Raw genomic sequence first — 18,389 nt, 5'->3', positions numbered from 1 at the left:
TGGCTTAAGCAGGGACGGTCCCAGATGACAACAAAGACCCTGTGCGCCACCAGTTGCTACATGCAGCGGCAGGCCTGGTTCACCACTGTGAACAAGGGCTCAGTGGGCCGCTGCCTGCAGGAGGAAGCCCAGAGGAGGGATCCACTGGTGAATTCAGAGGCGAGGAGTGGCTCGGTAGGAGATGGACCTGGATATTGTCTCCAGCGTCTTCACAGTAGGCGACAGGAGGCGCCCCAGGGCCACAGACCTCGGATGAGAAGGGCATCGGATCGCGGGCCTGCAGCAGCCTGGGGCTTACCTTGGTCTGGGGGGTTTGGGCTGCTCTTTACTCCCAGCATGTGGAGCAGACTCGACTTTCTCTTCGCAAATGGTGCCAAAATATGGCGACTGTGCATTTGTGGGTTGTGCAAAAGAATGTTACTGTGCTGAGCATTCATGACAATGAAGGCCCATTGAACCATGATACCAGTGCAACTGTCCCTGTAGCAAACCCTTACAGGGTGATTCATTCATTTTTATGTCAAAATCATTATTCCCGATCTTCCAGCTTCCTTATTGTAGACGTTAGACTTTGTCTGAAGCACTATTCTGCACTCTGGTATTTGCCCTTTCACGTTAGGCCGAAGGGCCTGTTTCCACACTGCAACACTATATGTCGATAAAATATATACCAATGGATCCCAATGTCTGGAGCCAGTCAGGGAGGTTGGTCTGGGCAGAGATGGTTTGTTCAGTTTTGGAAATCGGTGTCGTGGGGTCTAGAGTAGTGGTTCTAAATCTGGGTGAGGTTCTTAACCTGGGGGTCATGACATTCAGGGCTTTATTGGGGGACATAAAGGGGACACAAACAACATATCAATTTGCTGAGCCCATGTTTAGGACTTAGTTCTGGACCCTTTTCAGACTGACATGTGACAATAAAATTAAGTATTCATTCATTTATAATAAACTAATACCAATTCAGGAGGCAGAGAGAAACGGTGAATGCCAAGCTGCCGAGCAATACACAATATACCATGTAATTGAATGCATTTTCTTCCAAACTGCTCACTGCCGTTCGAGAGCTCAACCACGCACACCTTCAGAGTCCAGGAGTAGCCTTGTATCGCAAGAAATAAACACACCTTCAAAGTCAGACTTTAAAATAAAGAGTCTGGGAGTTTTTATTTCTCAAAAATAGTGATGATTTATTTCATCTAATAGGGCTAAGGTAGCAGAGACCCTCTGAAAACACCCTTAAATCAAATGTAGAAAGGCAGCCCTCACTTATACTTCACAATTATGGCAAGGAGGCTACAAAGGGGAAGAAAATGTTCACAATATTTCTAATATTCCAGAAAATCTCATTTGTCCATTGGAATGTTTTTTTTATTTTAAATCCAGAGAATGTTCAATTTATTTCCTCTTTTAAAAACCAAGCAGTAATTACAGTCCATGAGAATTTCAGATGAGATATATATATATATATGTCGTATAGCAAGTCCCATATTAAGGTAAATAGCAAAAAGCCCTTCCACACCACCAAGAACTGCAGTTATACTCTCTCAAGGCCAGCCTATTTCTCACAGCAACAACAATTCAACGTCTAAGTCCGAGGAGCAAGGAGAATCAAAAATTAAAACAAAAGCCCCCATTTCCACCTCCCAACCCCCCCCCCTAAAGACTTCTTTCTGCAAAAAAACTCAGTACCCTCACAGAAAAAGCCCAGCTTTGTTTTTGTTTTTATTTAAAAAGGCAGTCATTCAAATTATAGACCACTGCAGTATGTACATGAACAGATTAAATATGGAGAGATAAATACTTTTCCTACCTCAAAAATAACCTATTTTACCCCTGGCATAACTATTTAAATGGGGGAAACCATCCTCTCCGTTTGAGGTGAAGCCACTCAGTCACCATAGCCAGTTACAGTTGTACCAATGCTTCGAGCACTGGGCTCACTTTCCAACTGCATAGCTGGAAGTGTCAAGACACACAGCTGACAGTCCCAGTTCATCACCGTGTTAGTTACAGCACTTAATCCTAGCTGCCGACTTCAATCAGACTCGTGATGCGTTTCTGGGTAGGCATATGTCAAGTTTCCATCCAATTTCATTCTTGGGCATGCAGTGTACATCCCCATTTGCCTTCACCAAAGATTATACTTTCATGATTTAGGATTATAGAATGTGCATTTCAGTAATTTTACACCCATCTACTTTGCTGTTCTGTTCCATGATCAGTTTACATGAATGATTCAAACTTCCCGGTGGGAATCTGCAATAACATGATGCCACTGGACAAAGGAGAGCATTGCAGTACCTGCCATGATTTCTTGTCTTACTCCTTCAGTCCCGACAAGTAAATGTGGTAGCAAAACGCTCCAGATTCAAGCCCAGTCCCCTTTAGAATTCAACACTGCCTCAACTGCACAACAGTAGCTAAAGCCAACGCTATTTTAACAAGCTATTCATAATAAATAACTGCAACAGCGAACAGCAAATCACCCTTGGGGCGCTGTTAAACCCATGACACCACTAAGGTCACATGGTTTATTTGAGAAGCCATCAGAAAGTCAAACATGTTACTGTCTTAATACCCACTGCCAGCAATTTATTTATTCCTCCTGCGTTTCAGTAAAGGGCTGCCTATTCAGCATGTCACCTGACCTGTCCAAACACTCCCAAAGTCTAGACACAGATTCTGTTCAGCAAGGGCAGTATGGGCTACTCTGGAACACTGAATTAAAGAGAGAGAAAAAAAAAACTCGCAAAAAAATCTAAATCAGCCACGATTTTCGGTTAGAAACAATTTCCAGGTAACTGCATCCTCCTTCAAAGCATATACTGCACTGTAGAACTAAATACCTTATCCATTTAAAAAAAAACATTTGTGGCCCACCTGGTGAAAATTATTCTACAAATTGGCTGCAGAAAGAAAATTAATTGAAGCAGCACATCATTATACCTTGGTTCAGAGTTTGTGTGGGGTGGGTGGGGGGGAGAAAGAGGTGAAAATAGGATATTTATAATACAAAAATATTTAGTTTTACAGTATCGAGTACATTTGGAAAAATACAAAGGTGCCAGTTTCCTATGGAATTTCTAGAATTTAACATCAAAACCTCCAAATTCCTGTGAGACTGATTCATACAGGTCCGTTGGCACTTATGAATTAACAGTTGGTGCTCCAAATAGTGTGTCTGTGCAGAATGTACAGAAAATGTTTTGCACCCCAATATAGAAACGCAAAATGGAAATTTGCATAGATTTAAGACTAATGAAGTCGTAATATAAGACACATAATGGAATGTACAGCAAAAGGTTCCTTGGTAAATTGTGTATGCCAACTGCAAAACGCTGCGGATAGCACTGGCATGTTCAGGTGGTGGTGGAGAGAATGCGCGTGCATGCTCCAGGGGGGAGTAAGGAAAGAGTGGGCTGGCTATGGAAAAGAAAATTTGCTGGTGGGGATTACAGATCACTTTCGCCGTACAGAGCTGTGGAGAAAGACATGTAATCCAGGGCGCCAGGCACTGTGTCGGGTCCTTGGTACGGGGCCATCCGGGCAATGCAGTAGTCAGCTTGATCTGGAGGGAGCTCCCGCCGCAGCTCATCTGCCGTGATGAAGTTCTGAAAAGAGAATTCACACACCAGCTCGTCAGACTTTTTTTTAAGCGGATAATGTGGCGAGATCAACCATCAGGCTCTTGAACACTTCACACTAATACACGAACCACAACTCTATCTCTGCAACTTCATGCTTCTGTGGACTGCACTACTGTGAACTATGGTTTAGTTACTTGGTACTAAGATTAATAATTTACATAATTAATCATTGTACATTTGCATTATCGTGTTGACTGGGCTATAAAAACGCAGCAACTAAAAACAGCATTTCCGGTAGAATATTCTCGACTTTTTCTTGATTCTCGACAGTGTACGACCCAACCCCAGGGTGAAGTATCCTGACCAGAAAATGACTTCATCCCATCCACAGATGATGCCTGACCCACTGAGTTCCTCCAGCACTGTTTTGCTCAAGATTCCAGCATCTGCATTCCTTGTGACTGCACGAGCCAACCCTAAGATCTACAACCTGCCCTATGTCCAATATAACATGGTCTCCCAACATTCCCACATACCCTGCGGTGACAGCAGAACCACAGCAGAAACTATGCATTCATTTTTTCTGCCAAGGTAATATGACTGAAATGCTCATCTCGTCAATGCTTGTGTTACTGCCTCAGCCACTCCAACAGCACCCTCCCCAACACACAACCTCCACCAATGCAAATGGCAACAGATGCTTGGGAACAACAGCACCTCATTTCACTTGGGCAGCGGTATGAATATTGACTTCTCTAACTTCGAGTGACCCTAACATTCCCTCTCTTCGTCCCAGGTGCAGGAGTCGGCCATTCGAGCCAGCACCGCCATTCAATGTGATCATAGCTGATCACCCAAAATCAGTATCCCATTTTGGCCTTTTCTCCCATATCCCTTCATTCCCTTAGCCCCAAGAGCTAAATCTAACTCTCTCATGAAAGATGCTGCCTGTCTCGCCGAGTTACTCCAGCATTTTGTCTATCACCACTGTGCAGGTCACACCATCCCGACTTGGAAATCTTTCTCATTGGACCCAACTCGACAGCAGAGCAGGAAATATTCCTCACCTGTATCCACCCATCATATAATCATATAACAATTACAGCACAGAAACAGGCCATCTCGGCCCTACAAGTCCGTGCCGAACACTTATTCTCCCCTAGTCCCATCTACCTGCACTCAGACCATAACCCTCCACTCCTTTCCCATCCATATACCAATCCAATTTATTTTTAAATGATAAAATTGAACCTGCCTCCACCACTTCCACTGGAAGCTCATTCCACACAGATACCACTTTCTGTCAGGACCTGGAGACTTATCCACTTTTATATTTTTCAAAAGTGTCAGTACTTTATGTACTTTACTTGTCAGGCTTTATCTCACCCCCCCATCTCTCTTTTCCAGCTTTCTCCCTCCATACTCCATCAGTCTGAAGGATCCCAACCCAAAATGCCATCTATCCACTTTCCTCCACAGAAGCTGCCGGACCCACTGAGTTCCTCCAGCACGCGTTTTGCTCAAAACACCAGTATCTACAGTTACTTGTTCCTCTAAAAAAGTCCTCAGTAGGTGTGCTATGATTCAAACTGGGGTCAAGTGAAAAGGGGCAAGTATTGCAAGCGATTTTCACATCAGGGAACTGCGGGGTTTATTTTTCCAACCACTAACATGATAGGGACGGAGCAAAAAAACTTGTCTAAGGTAGACACAAAATGTTGGAATAACTCAGCGGGACAGGCAGCATCTCTGGAAAGAAGGAATGGGTGATGTTTCGGGTCGAGACCCTTCTTCAGACCCGAAACGTCACCCATTCTTTCTCTCCAGAGATGCTGCATGCCCAGCTGAGTTACTTCAGTTTTTGATGTCTACCTTCAATTTAAACCAGCATCTGCAGTTCTTTCTTAAAACAAAAACTTGTCTATTTGGCTCAGCTACACATTTGATCAAACCACAGCAAAACCTGTTGCAACAAATGATGCCATCCACTGACAACACACAGGCTGGGACTTGCCCTGTGAATGCCTTTAATGGAAAACGAGGGCTTTCGCTTCTTGAAGATTGTATCTTGTCTCCACGGCAACAACTAATAAATCAGAGCCGTATTAATTCACTGACACAAGACTAACTAACAGTGCGACTGACACAGAACCCCACCTTAACAAAAGATTAGCGTTCCATTTTGTTTGGTTGGCACTTTCAGCTTGTCCGTAAAGGTTAATGGACAATTTAATAACTTTCTGCAGAGTAGTAACTGTGGCAAATTTCAAATAGTCATTTAACAGAACAGAAGTTGTCTTTACAAATAATTTAAAAGTAAAAATTTTATGTTCAACCCTGCAGTAAATTTTCTTGTGACTTAAGTAGAATTGTTTACCTTGTCCCCAGCCAAAATCTTGAAAGAGGCCATGACTTGTTCAGCTGTATCAGTGTCTGTTGTCTCCTGTGACATGAAGTCGATGAAAGCCTGGAATGATATTTCCTGCGTGTTGTTGGGGGCAACAACACCCATTATACGCGTAAACTCGGCTTCACCCTGGGAAAAACAGCAAGAAAGTCAATACACACCAGCACTGAAAATAAGAGTGGGCCACTCGGCCCCTCTAGCCTGCCCTGCCATTCAATTTGATGGCGGCTGATGCTAGCCTCAACTCCTCCGTCCCATTTCTCCATATCTATTCCAGAATCAAATATTTATCCAGCTATACTTTAAATAGTTCTAATGATCCAGCTTCTACCACCTGCCAAAGAAGGGAATTGGGGAATTCACCACAGTCTGCATGAAGCCATTTCTATGCAACTCAACTGGTCCCTTGCCTGACTTTGTCCCACTGAGAAAACATTCCAACATTTGCCCTGTCGAGATTCAGATCAGAGGTTTGAATGAGAACTTAATTCTTGGAAATCCCTAGAGATACAAGCCCAAATTGTTTTGTCTCTCTTGGTATCACAACCCCTTCATCCCAGGAAGTAGCCTGGGGAATCTCCTTTGTACAGCTATAGGTCTGTGGCGCGTGCAGCTAGGAGGTAGACTATAGAAGAATGTCCTTGCCAGTTTGTTTTCACGTTACTCAAACTGCCCAGTTGGTAGAACAAGGCTAGTGTAAAAATGCCACACCACAGCTGGCTAACAAGGCACACAATTGTATCAAGGGAACTTGCAGAGATCCTCCAACTGAGAGTTCCCAATTGCAGTTGACTATGACCAGAAGTTATGCCTGGACCACATAGACCTGGATCTGTCACTGCCAGATTGAAAAGAAAATAATGTTCTATTCCCCCCCCCATTTTCTTCAACATTCTCATTATAATTTTGTTGGGAAAGCATAATCCCAGGGAATGTTGATGCCATGTTATGAGCAACTTTTACTGAGAGATTGGGGCAAGTGAGGGGAAGTTAGACCAAGTTTAGTCCTCTCAAACTGTCCTCGCTTACATGTATACAACCTACAGCATGGAACTTGCATATTATCCTTCCTGACTAATGAGAGTGCCCCATGGATAAGATCAGGTAACTTGGCAAAAACAAATCCCCATTTCTCAATTCTCAGTATCAGAAGTATTCTTTGCCTTCTTATTCTTAAGAGATAATCCATATTGTTGAGCGGAGATTATTTCCGCCTCACATTTAAAATACAATTTTTTTAAGTTATTCTATTTTGGAATTGCACAAGATTCCAGTTTATTACTTTAGAAAAAAGATTGATTATCAGAAAGTAATCAGGGAGCAGATTCTTCGATGTAACAGCCAGTGCCTAAACAATGACTGGAACAGAAGCCACCAAATTCCCACAAAATATTAACTGGTGGAATTGAGCTTATTTGAAGGCAAAGACAACCAAGATATTGGGCAAAAATGTGTAACGTCAAAATCATTCAGCAATTGAAAAAGTCTGACAACTTGACTTTGATTATTTTTTTGTAGAATATCCTACTTGCTTACTTTGACTTTGAATCTCTGCTTACATCAATTTATAGAGGAGAAACTGAAAATGTTTAAGAGCAAAAAGTGCTGAAACAGCCTGTGCGCTTAACCAGATAACACAAAATGCTAGAGTAACTCAGCGGGACAGGCAACATCGCTGGATAGAAGGAATGGGTGACATTCCGGGTCGAGGTCTTTCTTCAGACTGAAGAAGGGTCTCAACCCGAAACATCACCCATTCCTTCTATCCAGAGATACTGCCTGACCAACTGAGTTACTCCAGCATTTTCTGTCTATCTTCGGTGTAAACCAGCATCGGCAGTTCCTTCTGAAACATCACACTTAACAGATCAAATGCATAAAACTAGAGAATGCTTTGAAATATTATCCAATTACCTCTAGCGTCCTGGAGTACTCTACAAAATGTTGTCGGATTTGTTGAAGTTACAAATTAGCGCCCAATACACAGCAGTGCTTAAAATCTACTCGTGTAATTCAAATATGGATGCTTCATACTGTGACTTTTGAGAGCAAAACTACTTCTACAAAAGATTGACTAAAATACAAGAGAGCTTACAGGTGAGACCCCTGGTATTTCTGGCTGAAGATGTGAAGGAGGAAGAGGAACCGTACCAGACTGTAGCCCGTAGAGATAAGTAGAGCTCGAAAATCATCCACGTCCATCAGCCCGGTTCGCTTCTACTCCAACAGAGGAGCAAGCACGAGGAAAATACACGCACACAGAGGGCATGGTACCATGAACAAGGGTTTACATGTCAGACAAGACGGGTACAGAACCAACCCAAAAGGAGGAGGAAAAATATTAAACAAAAAAAAAAAAAAAAAAAAACAGAACAGACCAGGACAGGGTAATTTAGAAAGGAATTTGGAAAAAGGCCAGAACACAGAATCCAGGAGAGAAGTGGAGAGAAAAAATACATAGTTAGCAATTTATTGACTTTTAATTCATTCAAATCATCAATACCTGTTGGTCATTTCCAACATCGTAGCCCAAGCTGATAAGGCAGGCTTTAAACTCTTCAGGTCCCAGTTTCCCGCTATGGTCCTATACGAGGTCATGGTGCAGACCAGGGCATGCAGGTAACATGATGTGCGCACACACACACACACACAGCGAGGATGATGTGGGAAGGGGGAGAGGGAAGGAGGGTGGGAGGGAGACAAGGGGAAAGAGGGTGGAGTTGTTGGTGATTCAGCACAACATGCACCATGCACGTCACATGCAGATGGAGATAAGGAAAATAAAAATTAGACAAGACAATGAAAAACATTTGAACAAAAAGTAAAAATGCAAATGAAATCATGAATTTTACACAAACCTTTCAGCTGTAAAACAGTACTAAAGAATTACACGTACAAATCAGTATCAGACATTTTCCCCCCACAAATTAAAAGAATTTCAATATAAACTTTAAATCAACCTTATTGAACAAGACACTAATACATCTTCAATTCTGAAACTTAACTCATTTTGCCATAATGCTGTACAAATTATTAACAATCGATGTTGATAAAATGCAAACTTTCAGAAATAGTTTAATGCATGTTGCTATGTCACCCACCTTGCATATTAATGTGTTTGTTGAACTTTTTTTTTTTTTTTTAATTAAATTTTAGACTTCTTAGAATGTTTCCATCATTTACTTTATGCATTAAAATCACATTATAAATGCCTGAATTTTAATTGGCGGAGAAATATCTGATCTCACATGAATAGTAAATTGAAACAAAACAGTATTTTAAAGAATGGTTTCGGGCCGAAACGTTGCCTATTTCCTTCGCTCCATAGATGCTGCTGCACCCGCTGAGTTTCTCCAGCATTTTTGTGTACCTAGCATTTTAAACAAAGCTGCTACAAGTTTAAGGCACTGATCACAAACAGCTGTAGTCCCAGTGGACTTCTGTTGGTAGTACTGGTCACTATCCTCAGCTGAGCAGCAGTTTCAACAGCAATGCAATACTAAATATACAACCCAAAAGCAATATTTTCTGCATTCCATTGTGTTTTGTCATAATACATAAATTCCTCATTTTACATATTTAAAAAAAAACGAGTTTGGAAAACCTACGAGGTGGGCAGTAACTTGATAATAACTGAACTTCCTGGTGAGATTTTTGAAACAATAATTATTGGGCACAACATCAAGTCTTACTTAGAAATTGCACTTAATGATTCATACAATTCAAGTCACACAGACATTTAAAAGAACTTGGTTCGTGACCTTCCTTTATTTATTCTGTTGTTAAGTATGATGGTAATGGAACTCATACCCCCGTTAGTCACTGTTAAGCCATTGCTAAACCTACCAATTAATTTTAAATCTAATTTCACTAAGACAGCCTCCTTTTGCTCTGGTATTTTATTTAATTCACAAGTTTAATTGTTAATGTTTTATTATTAATGTTTTATGTGTCATTCCTAACTGTCACTGTATGTCATGATGTCACTTGCGGGTGGAGCACCAAGTCAAATTCCTTGTATGCGAATACTTGGCCAACAAACTTATTCATTCATAATTTTGTTTTCCACCTACAATGATTTTGATAAAAATCAAACAAATTAATGGTGACTAAACACGTCCAACCCTGACAATTCTGTCACAACTGATTAAGCTGTGTTGGAAGCAATGACCAAGAAAGCACACCAACGCTTCTACTTCCTTAGGAGGCTTAGGAAGTTTGGTATTTTCCCTACAAGTCTCGCCAACTTCTACAGATGCACCATAGAAAGCATTTTACCAGGTTGCATCACAGCCTTGTTTGGAAACAGCTCCATCCAAGACCGCAAGATATTGCAGAGAATTGTGTACGCAGCCCAGACCATCACACAAACTAACCACCCATCTATAGACTCCATTTATATCTCATGCTGCCTCGGCAAGGCCAGCAGCATAATCAAGGGTGTCACACCATGGCCACTCCCTCTTCTCCCCTCTCCCATCAAGCCAAAGATGAAAACACACACCTCCAGATTTGGGGACAGTTTCTTTGCCAGCTGTTTTCAGGCAACCGAATCATCCTACCACAACCTGGGAGTAAGCAGTGCTGAACTACTACCTACCACTGATTACCCTCAAGACTATTCTTGATCAGACTTTGCTGGCTTTACCTTGCACTAAACTTGTATTTCCTTATCATGTATCTATACACTGCAAATGACACATTTGCAATTTATTATCTTCCCGCTGACTGGTTAGCACGCAACAAAAGCTTTTCACTGTATCTCGGTACATGTGACAAACTAAATAAACTAAGCTAAATAAACTAAAGACGTTGTGGCCAACTTTATTTCCACCGCAAGACAAACTGAATTTCTGCAAATGTGTTAGTACTTTCTGTATAAACAATCCTTTCTTTGGCTTTTTAAACTAATTCAAATGACCTATCTACTGAAAAGCACAATGGAGGAATTCAAACTTATTGCCGCCCTTTTGCCAAACAGCCATGGAGTTCAAAAGGAAGAGCATTCATAAAGATACAATCGATTTAGCAGCATCTTTTAAAACCTTAAGCACTAGGTTATTTTTGGGGTCTTCATTTAAAATATAATATCTAGCTTTGAGTGTGTCAACCAATTTCTTCTCAGGCAATTGAACATTCAAGTATGTGCTCACCAAGGAAAGATTCTTATATTAAAGTGCAACAAATGATCAAGGAGAGTTTTATTACTAAGTAACTGCACCTATTAGGGAAGTATGCAATGACATCCTAATATATTGGGCAACACAGTAAACCCTATTAAATCTAAACTAACATGTTAGGCAACTTTTATACCAACCCATTTCCCACAGAGCTTGTTTCTTTGTTAAGATGACACAAGATACTTTTGAACAAGACTAACATTGCAATATTAAACTGTTCCCCCCTAAGTTGGACTCTATGTAAAAAAACAGGTCATGACAACACCATTTGTCATGACAGGATGTATCAGTATGCTTATATTTTCCACAGAGTTAGATTGCTCTTTGCAGCTTTCAACATTTGCTCAGTGGTCAAGTGGACATCTGGAATTTACTGCGCATTTTTAAAAGCTAATTAGAGTACCGTTCTGGAACAAAGGCTGTATTGTCCAGTGGGCAAATTAAATGAATCGTAGCCTTGTGGCAGGGTGGTAAAACATATCCGCAGCAGGGATTGTAATTACCTACTAGGTCTCAATTCCCCCATAACCCTCTGCCACCACCCTCCTCCAATCCTTAAGACTACTCAACTCCCCTCCCACATCTCAACTGCATGAGCACCTTTTCCACCATCACCGCTCGAGATCACCACTTTTAAAAGTTTAGTTTAGAGATACAGCGCAGAATCAGGCCCTTCGGCCCACACTAACGCCATCCTACACACACTAGCGACAATTTACATTTATACTAAGCTCATTAACCTACAAACCTGTACGTCTTTGGGGAGTGGGAGGAAACCGAAGATCTTGGAGAAAACCCACTGTGTCTCGGAGAGAATGTAGTCGGGATTGAACCCGGGTCTCACAACGACTCACCCCTTTCTCCAACATTTCTCACTACTCATGTGGTTCAGGTCCTGTCCTAACTAGATCAAGTTTTCCACTTCCAAATACTGATAGTTTCATTTCCTCAATTGTCAACGGTTCATTGCCCTTCACAGATGTTGCCCAAGTGCTGACTTCCTGCAGCAGTTTGCATTTTTCTGTTCAAAGTCATTATTTAGTTCAATCAAAAATATCTTTCTCCACTGGCAATTCTAGTTATGTTGCAACCACAATGTCGAACGCGAGATCAGTAAAGATTAAGGAACACCATTTTTAGACGAGTTAAGGGCATGCAAATACATCCACATTTGTCAGTGGTTACCAAACCACAACTGCTCTGCTGTGACTGCACTGTCTATCTGAAAGTGTAGTCAAGTGTAATCCACTTGAAAAGATGCAAACCATGATCATGATTATTTTATATTAAAAATTTCATTTGTTTTGATTCAAGAATTTGGATTAGAAACATAGAAAATAGGTGCAAGAGTAGGCCATTCGACCCTTCGAGCCAAAGGTGACAAACAATTATGCCAATGTACCATAAAGACTTGTCAAGAGATGTCAATGCTGTCATTCTGTAGAAAGATGAAGCACACCCTCACCTTTACACAAATTATGTAACTCGTAGGATGGAGGTTTAATTTATACTCAAGCTATATCTAGAGGTGTCAAAGTACTTGTCTTGACTATTTAGAGGTGTCAAAGTAATTTCCCGCTCAGCAACATAACTTTAGACAACAAAATTGAAAGACAAATGAAAATTAAAAAATCAATTGCTATACTTTCCCATGAAGAAATCATACAGATCTTTTGCAAGTGGCCATTTTTTTTTTTTTAGGAGTGAGGGAAACAGGGAGAATAATGCAATTCCTGAAATTAGCTACCATTTGCCAGATTATGAAAATTTGATGTTTCACAGGTAATTTTGTAATTTTATCTGTAATTTTAGAAACTGGTTTCGCAGTAACTTTTAGCAATCAGTGCGAGATAATCCATCTGAATGAACGCGTTTGTACTTTTTGAAGTGTGACCATGCAAGAGCTTTCCCTTAGAGGTAAATATCTAAACAAGTCACGTGGATGCCAGTTATGCTCATGTAACTATTTGGTAGAACTGTGCTTTGTTATTTTGTTTATCGGCCTTGAACTAAGCCAGCAGATACAAAATGCTCTGTTTGCTGGATTCTAAATTGTTCCCACATTGACAACATGGCTGCACCTCAAGTACAACAAAACTGGCAATGGGGCACCCTTGGGACTCTGGTGACATTGCAGTGGCCTATTTTACAGACTATTGGATGCTATTATATAATGCTGACACTTACTGCATGTAAGACAGTATAATACATTTGTCAGTGAACCCAGCCGGTTGAAAGGTAGCAAGATACTGTGCCATGTTAAGTTTAAAGGGAGCACAGCCTGGCGAGTTTCTGCTTGTAGATTTCAACCAGCTCATCTCCGGACTCTAATTCCAGCTGCAATCCATATTCCCAATTCCAGCTGCATAACCAGCTCACACTCCACACCCTAGCTCTGGCCACAAACCTACGCAGACTCCTTGTAATGCACGACTGACTTAGTTGCTTTGTGAACAGCGAGGACTTAAAGTGTATTAATGACCTTGCTAGATGTTGAACCATCTGGATTTCTGAACAACTGAATAATGGGCAACGGTTTACTGTAAAGCAGGAGGGGTGCCTTGCTTCAAGTCAGTACATATAAATTGAACTCCTGTCAAATAATATTTCTCGGTTCATAAACCACAAGATGACGAAATCCTGCAAATGTTTTGTTTTTTGAAGTGCTCAGCAGGCCACATATTCCAAATTCATTCAGAGTGACTACATTGGATATATAAAGAACACTCTCCCCACACACACCAAAAACATTAAACACCCATGCTTTGGAATTCAGTTTTCTCTGCTCAAAATTAAATATCAACTAGGTCTCCCACCCATTTCAGCAATAAAGCACCATTGTACTCTAATGAGATTTCAGTACAAGTACCGTGGAGAACATCAAGGCTTAGGGTGCCTGGCAAAGCTAATCAGTTATAGCATTACCTGCCTGAATGAGAAAAGGCAGATTCAGCACAATAAAATCCTACTCTTGTAAACAGCTGCTGAGCAGCCATACCCTTTACCTAAACCAATGTAACAATATTATAAACACCACATTCGTCAATGCAAATTCTCCCACTGTGTGATTCAGCTATATATGGCCAATCATTACAAGAAAGGTAGGCACAAAATGCTGGAGTAACTCAGCAGAATGGCTGGATAGAAGGCATGGGTGACGTTTCGGGTCGAGACCCTTCTTCAGACTGAGAGTCAGGGGAGAGGGAAACAGATATCAAAGGGAAAGGTGTGAAAACTAGATATCAAAGGGGATGAAAGTCAAGGAAACTGTAGTATAGATCATTGTTAGCTTGGGGAAGGTGACAATGAAGCATACAAAGATAAAAATTTAATCACCGGACAGTCAGACTGGTCAGAGAACTAGGATGGGGGAGGGGTGGAGAGAGGGGGAAAGCAAAGTTTACTTGAAGTTAGAGAAGTCAATATTCAATTGGCTGAGTTATAAGCTGCCAAGGCAAAATATGAGGTGCTGTTCCTCCAATTTGTGTTGGGCCTCACTCGGACAGTGGAGGAGGCCCAGGACGGGAAGGTCAGCGCGTGTATGGGAGGGAGTGTTACAAGAGTAGATTGGAAAAACCTATTAAGACCAGGCATTGAAATAATCCACATTTAAAATCTTTAATCCTTTCATCTTCATAACACATTAATTGGCAACTATTCTTCCTGTGCATTTACATAATACAATCAGCCTAATCTGTACTCAGTAAGATCACAATGTCTTGGATTCAGATTCACTTTCCTAATTATTTCCCCGAAATGCCTATTCCTTTAGTCCAAAATATGTCTAAGTCTTAAATGCATTCAACAGGTGTTGGGAGTACAGAATTCTGAAGTTTCAAAATCCCCCAAACGTTCATCTCCATATTAAGTGGGTAACTCTTTATTCTAAAACTATACCCCACATAGTTCCAAATTACTCCTTAAAAGACAATTTTGAGAAGGCATGTGGCAATCTCATACAAAAGCATGGAGTTGCGGCAACTGTGGATCTACATGTAGCCTTTATGCCTGAAACCCAATGTCAAAATCTGGGTTTAGTACGTGGAGATGCTCAAATCCAATTAGTAAATATACACGTCATGTTGTGCATATTCAGCAAATCATTAAGCCTCACATATACCTTGCTCTCTACAGCTCCAGCCCGCTGCTACTAAAGTGCTGCTCCATCTGCAGGTTATTATATTAAGTAGGGCTAATAGGATGTTTATTATTAAAGCTTTGCAATTCCATTAGGTAAATACTCCAATGCCATAAAAAGCAAATAACTTTATTTATTGGGGAAAGCACAGAAGGAGTTACAAAACGTACCTTGTCGAAGTGATTGAACGATGACCGAAATTCGTTGAGCTGCTCTTGGCTGATGCCTTTTGCATCACGGGTGAGGATTTGGTTTTCTACTTCATTAATAGTTCTGGCAATCGTTGTCAGCAGCTGTTCCCAGCCAACTCGGATGTGCTTTTTACATTAAAACAAAAAGCCAAGGTGTTAATTAACTTCCTGCCCAAATTGAATGTATTAATCCAGCCTACTCGTATCATAGACTGACCTGCACTTCCTTTGTGAAAAATCAGTTCCGTTTTGAAAGTGTATGTGGAAATTATGCATATTTTATGCTCCATATTCTACCCCACATGTGGTGGCATGACTTACGGCCTTCCAGATCTCTATTTAATCAATCTACCTGGTGGTACAGTGGTGCAGCAGAAAAACTGCTGCCTTTAATGTCCCAGAAACTTGGGTTTGATCCGAATACAGGTGCTGTCTGTACAGAGTTTGTACGTTCTTCCCGTGACCTGTGCGGGTTTTGAAATTATTTGAATATTTCTCCGGGTGCTCTGGTTTCCTCCCATACTCCAAAGCCATACGGGTTTCGAGATTAATTGGCTTGGTATAAAGGTAAATTGGTGTGTGTGTGTGTGTGTGTGTGTGTGTGTGTGTGTGTGTGTGTGTGTGTGTGTGTGTGTGTGTGGGTGTGTGTGTGTGTGTGTGTGTGTGTGTGTGTGTGTGTGTGTGTGTGTGTGTGTGTGTGTGTGTGTGAATGTGCGGGGCTCCGCTGGTCAGTGTGGACTCGGTGAGCAGAAGGCCCTGTTCCCATGCTGTATTTCTAAACTAAACAGGAAAATAATCTTTTTGGCAAAAGGGAAACTCCAGTTAAGAAAGGACAGGTCGACAAAGATTTATTTTCCTTTTAAGAGATGCTACTTTTGGTTCAGGATAAATCAATAAAACGTTTTCACAAGGCGGAATGAGAAGTAAAGCTACCATCCTCTAAAGAGTCAGCGTCCCACACTAAGTACTTTGCCACTGATTTTAACGCGTTAATTTACTAGTAGACGGTAGGTATTACCTCCATGGTGTAGTTGGTGTGCTTGTTGTCAAAGATGAGGGCCTCCTGAATGAGTTGATGGTCCTGCTCCAGTTTGTCAATATTGGGTTTATAATTGATGATACTGTCCTCATACTGCTTCAGTTGATTTAGCTGGTCTTCCAGTGTACCGTGCATTTCAATAGAAATCCGTCCAATCTCCTAATATAGAAACACAACAGTCAATTCAACCACCCATTTGCTACACCAAGGTGTTGCCCTGTATTCATATTGAGAGAACAGCACGTCTAAAATTGCAATATTTATTTTCACCCAATGTGCAATCTCAGTTTGACAGACACCCATCATAATTTGAAGATACATTAAATCCCCATCAATTTTGGTGCATGCAACAATTGATTGATCCTCATTATAATGAAAAGTCTTAGGTTAGTAAAAATATTGCAATAATAACTCCCCAAGTCTACAGAAATAAAATGCAAGATTTTAAGGGAGAGCTGGATAGGGCTCTTAAAGATAGCGGAGTTGGGGGATATGGGGAGAAGGCAGGAATGGGGTACTGATTGGGGATTGATCAGCCATGATCACATTGAATGGCGGTGCTGGCTCGAAGGGCTGAATGGTCTACTCCTGTGTTTATTGTCTATTGAGACAATCAGGCTATTAGAGATTTCAAATACCCTTCAAGACTCATCTCCTACCGAGTGGTGAAACTGCACTAAAGATCAAGCCAGCCAATCATTTCATAACATCTTCTCTCCCCCCCCCCCCCCCCACCGCAATAATTGATAATACCAATCAGCCGAGCATAGGATGGAGAGCAAAATTAGTAAATTCCTAATGGAAAAGATAAAATGTTTTCGTTAATATCTCAATTCTCTCTTCATTTACTATTGTAGAATTCAAGGTTAATTCTAGGGATTGTTAGCAAGGAAAAATATTTAATTTATCATGCATGAATGGTGTTTCTCTGCTCAATAGGGCGACGTTAGGCTGTTTTCAAGACCAAAATGAGAGTGACGAAGTATGGCCAAGTACAGGTGATCACTTCCTTTCCTTATAGTGTCAAAATTTCCTGTAAAACTATCTTGGGTGCAGTTAATAAAATTACAAGGCCTGTCAAATTGAAGCTCGACACACCATATCTCCACTCCCCAGAACACTAATTCAATCCCATAACCACGAGACTACATATTTCACCAGCCACCGTCTTAAACTAAAATTGGATACAATAGGTTAAAATAGAAAGGATGACAAGAACTATTTAGTTGATTAAAGCTTTCAAATAACAAGTAAACTGCATTAACTTTGTAGCTAATTACAGTGGAATTTAATAGCTGGAGTGTGGAGGTAGAACATTTTTGTTTGAACTTGGAGAAACTATCCTCAAAACCAGTTCTACATGTTAAAGTTTGCCAACCTTCATCTTGGTCTGAATCCAGGGACCAACAACGTTGGCTGCATTTGCAAACTGCTCGCGCAAGTTTTCATTGGACTGCTGTTTGTTAAATTCTGCTTGCAAGGCTTGGTCTCTTGCTGGCACCAACTGCTGGACCTAGAAGCACAGACACAAACATTCAGGTCATCAAAGTTTATGCTCAATGGCTTAGACATTTTTCCAGGTCTTTCAAGGCCCCACCACCACCCACTTGCAGCTTCTTTTGATCACCTCAATGAGTGTTCATTGTGACATATCTTCTGGTGTTAATAGTATGTTGACTTAAGACAATTAATCTTAAGTACATTAATTTCCCAAGTTTAGAATTATTTGAAACAGCACAGTGGCTTTTTATGTAGAACTACTGCCTCATAGTCCCTGATGCATTTCGTTGTCACAGTTCCTGACCCATATGGAAGGAAGAAATAGGAATACTTCATTGTCACATGTG

The 18,389-nt window shown here is 41.0% G+C and overlaps 1 protein-coding gene across 2 annotated transcripts in view; it reads right to left on the bottom strand.

Moving 5' to 3' along the window:
- Window positions 1-1,135: 1,135 nt before the first annotated feature.
- Window positions 1,136-18,389, bottom strand: part of LOC129714148 (alpha-actinin-1-like) — a 76,740-nt gene continuing 59,486 nt past the window's right edge. For both annotated transcript variants that reach the window (XM_055663642.1, XM_055663643.1), the window contains exons 16-21: window positions 17,921-18,055; window positions 16,522-16,701; window positions 15,483-15,629; window positions 8,498-8,578; window positions 5,965-6,123; window positions 1,136-3,611 (exon numbers count right to left, since the gene is read on the bottom strand). In XM_055663642.1, the coding sequence (XP_055519617.1) occupies window positions 3,453-3,611; window positions 5,965-6,123; window positions 8,498-8,578; window positions 15,483-15,629; window positions 16,522-16,701; window positions 17,921-18,055 (861 nt within the window). In that variant the 3' untranslated portion in view covers window positions 1,136-3,452. The remainder of the gene's footprint in view (window positions 3,612-5,964; window positions 6,124-8,497; window positions 8,579-15,482; window positions 15,630-16,521; window positions 16,702-17,920; window positions 18,056-18,389) is intronic.

The sequence above is a fragment of the Leucoraja erinacea genome, chromosome 38 (genome assembly GCF_028641065.1).
Source record: "Leucoraja erinacea ecotype New England chromosome 38, Leri_hhj_1, whole genome shotgun sequence".
NCBI lineage: Eukaryota > Metazoa > Chordata > Chondrichthyes > Rajiformes > Rajidae > Leucoraja > Leucoraja erinaceus.
Note: the sequence above shows the minus strand (reverse complement) of the source record. Positions and strands in the feature narration are given on the sequence as shown.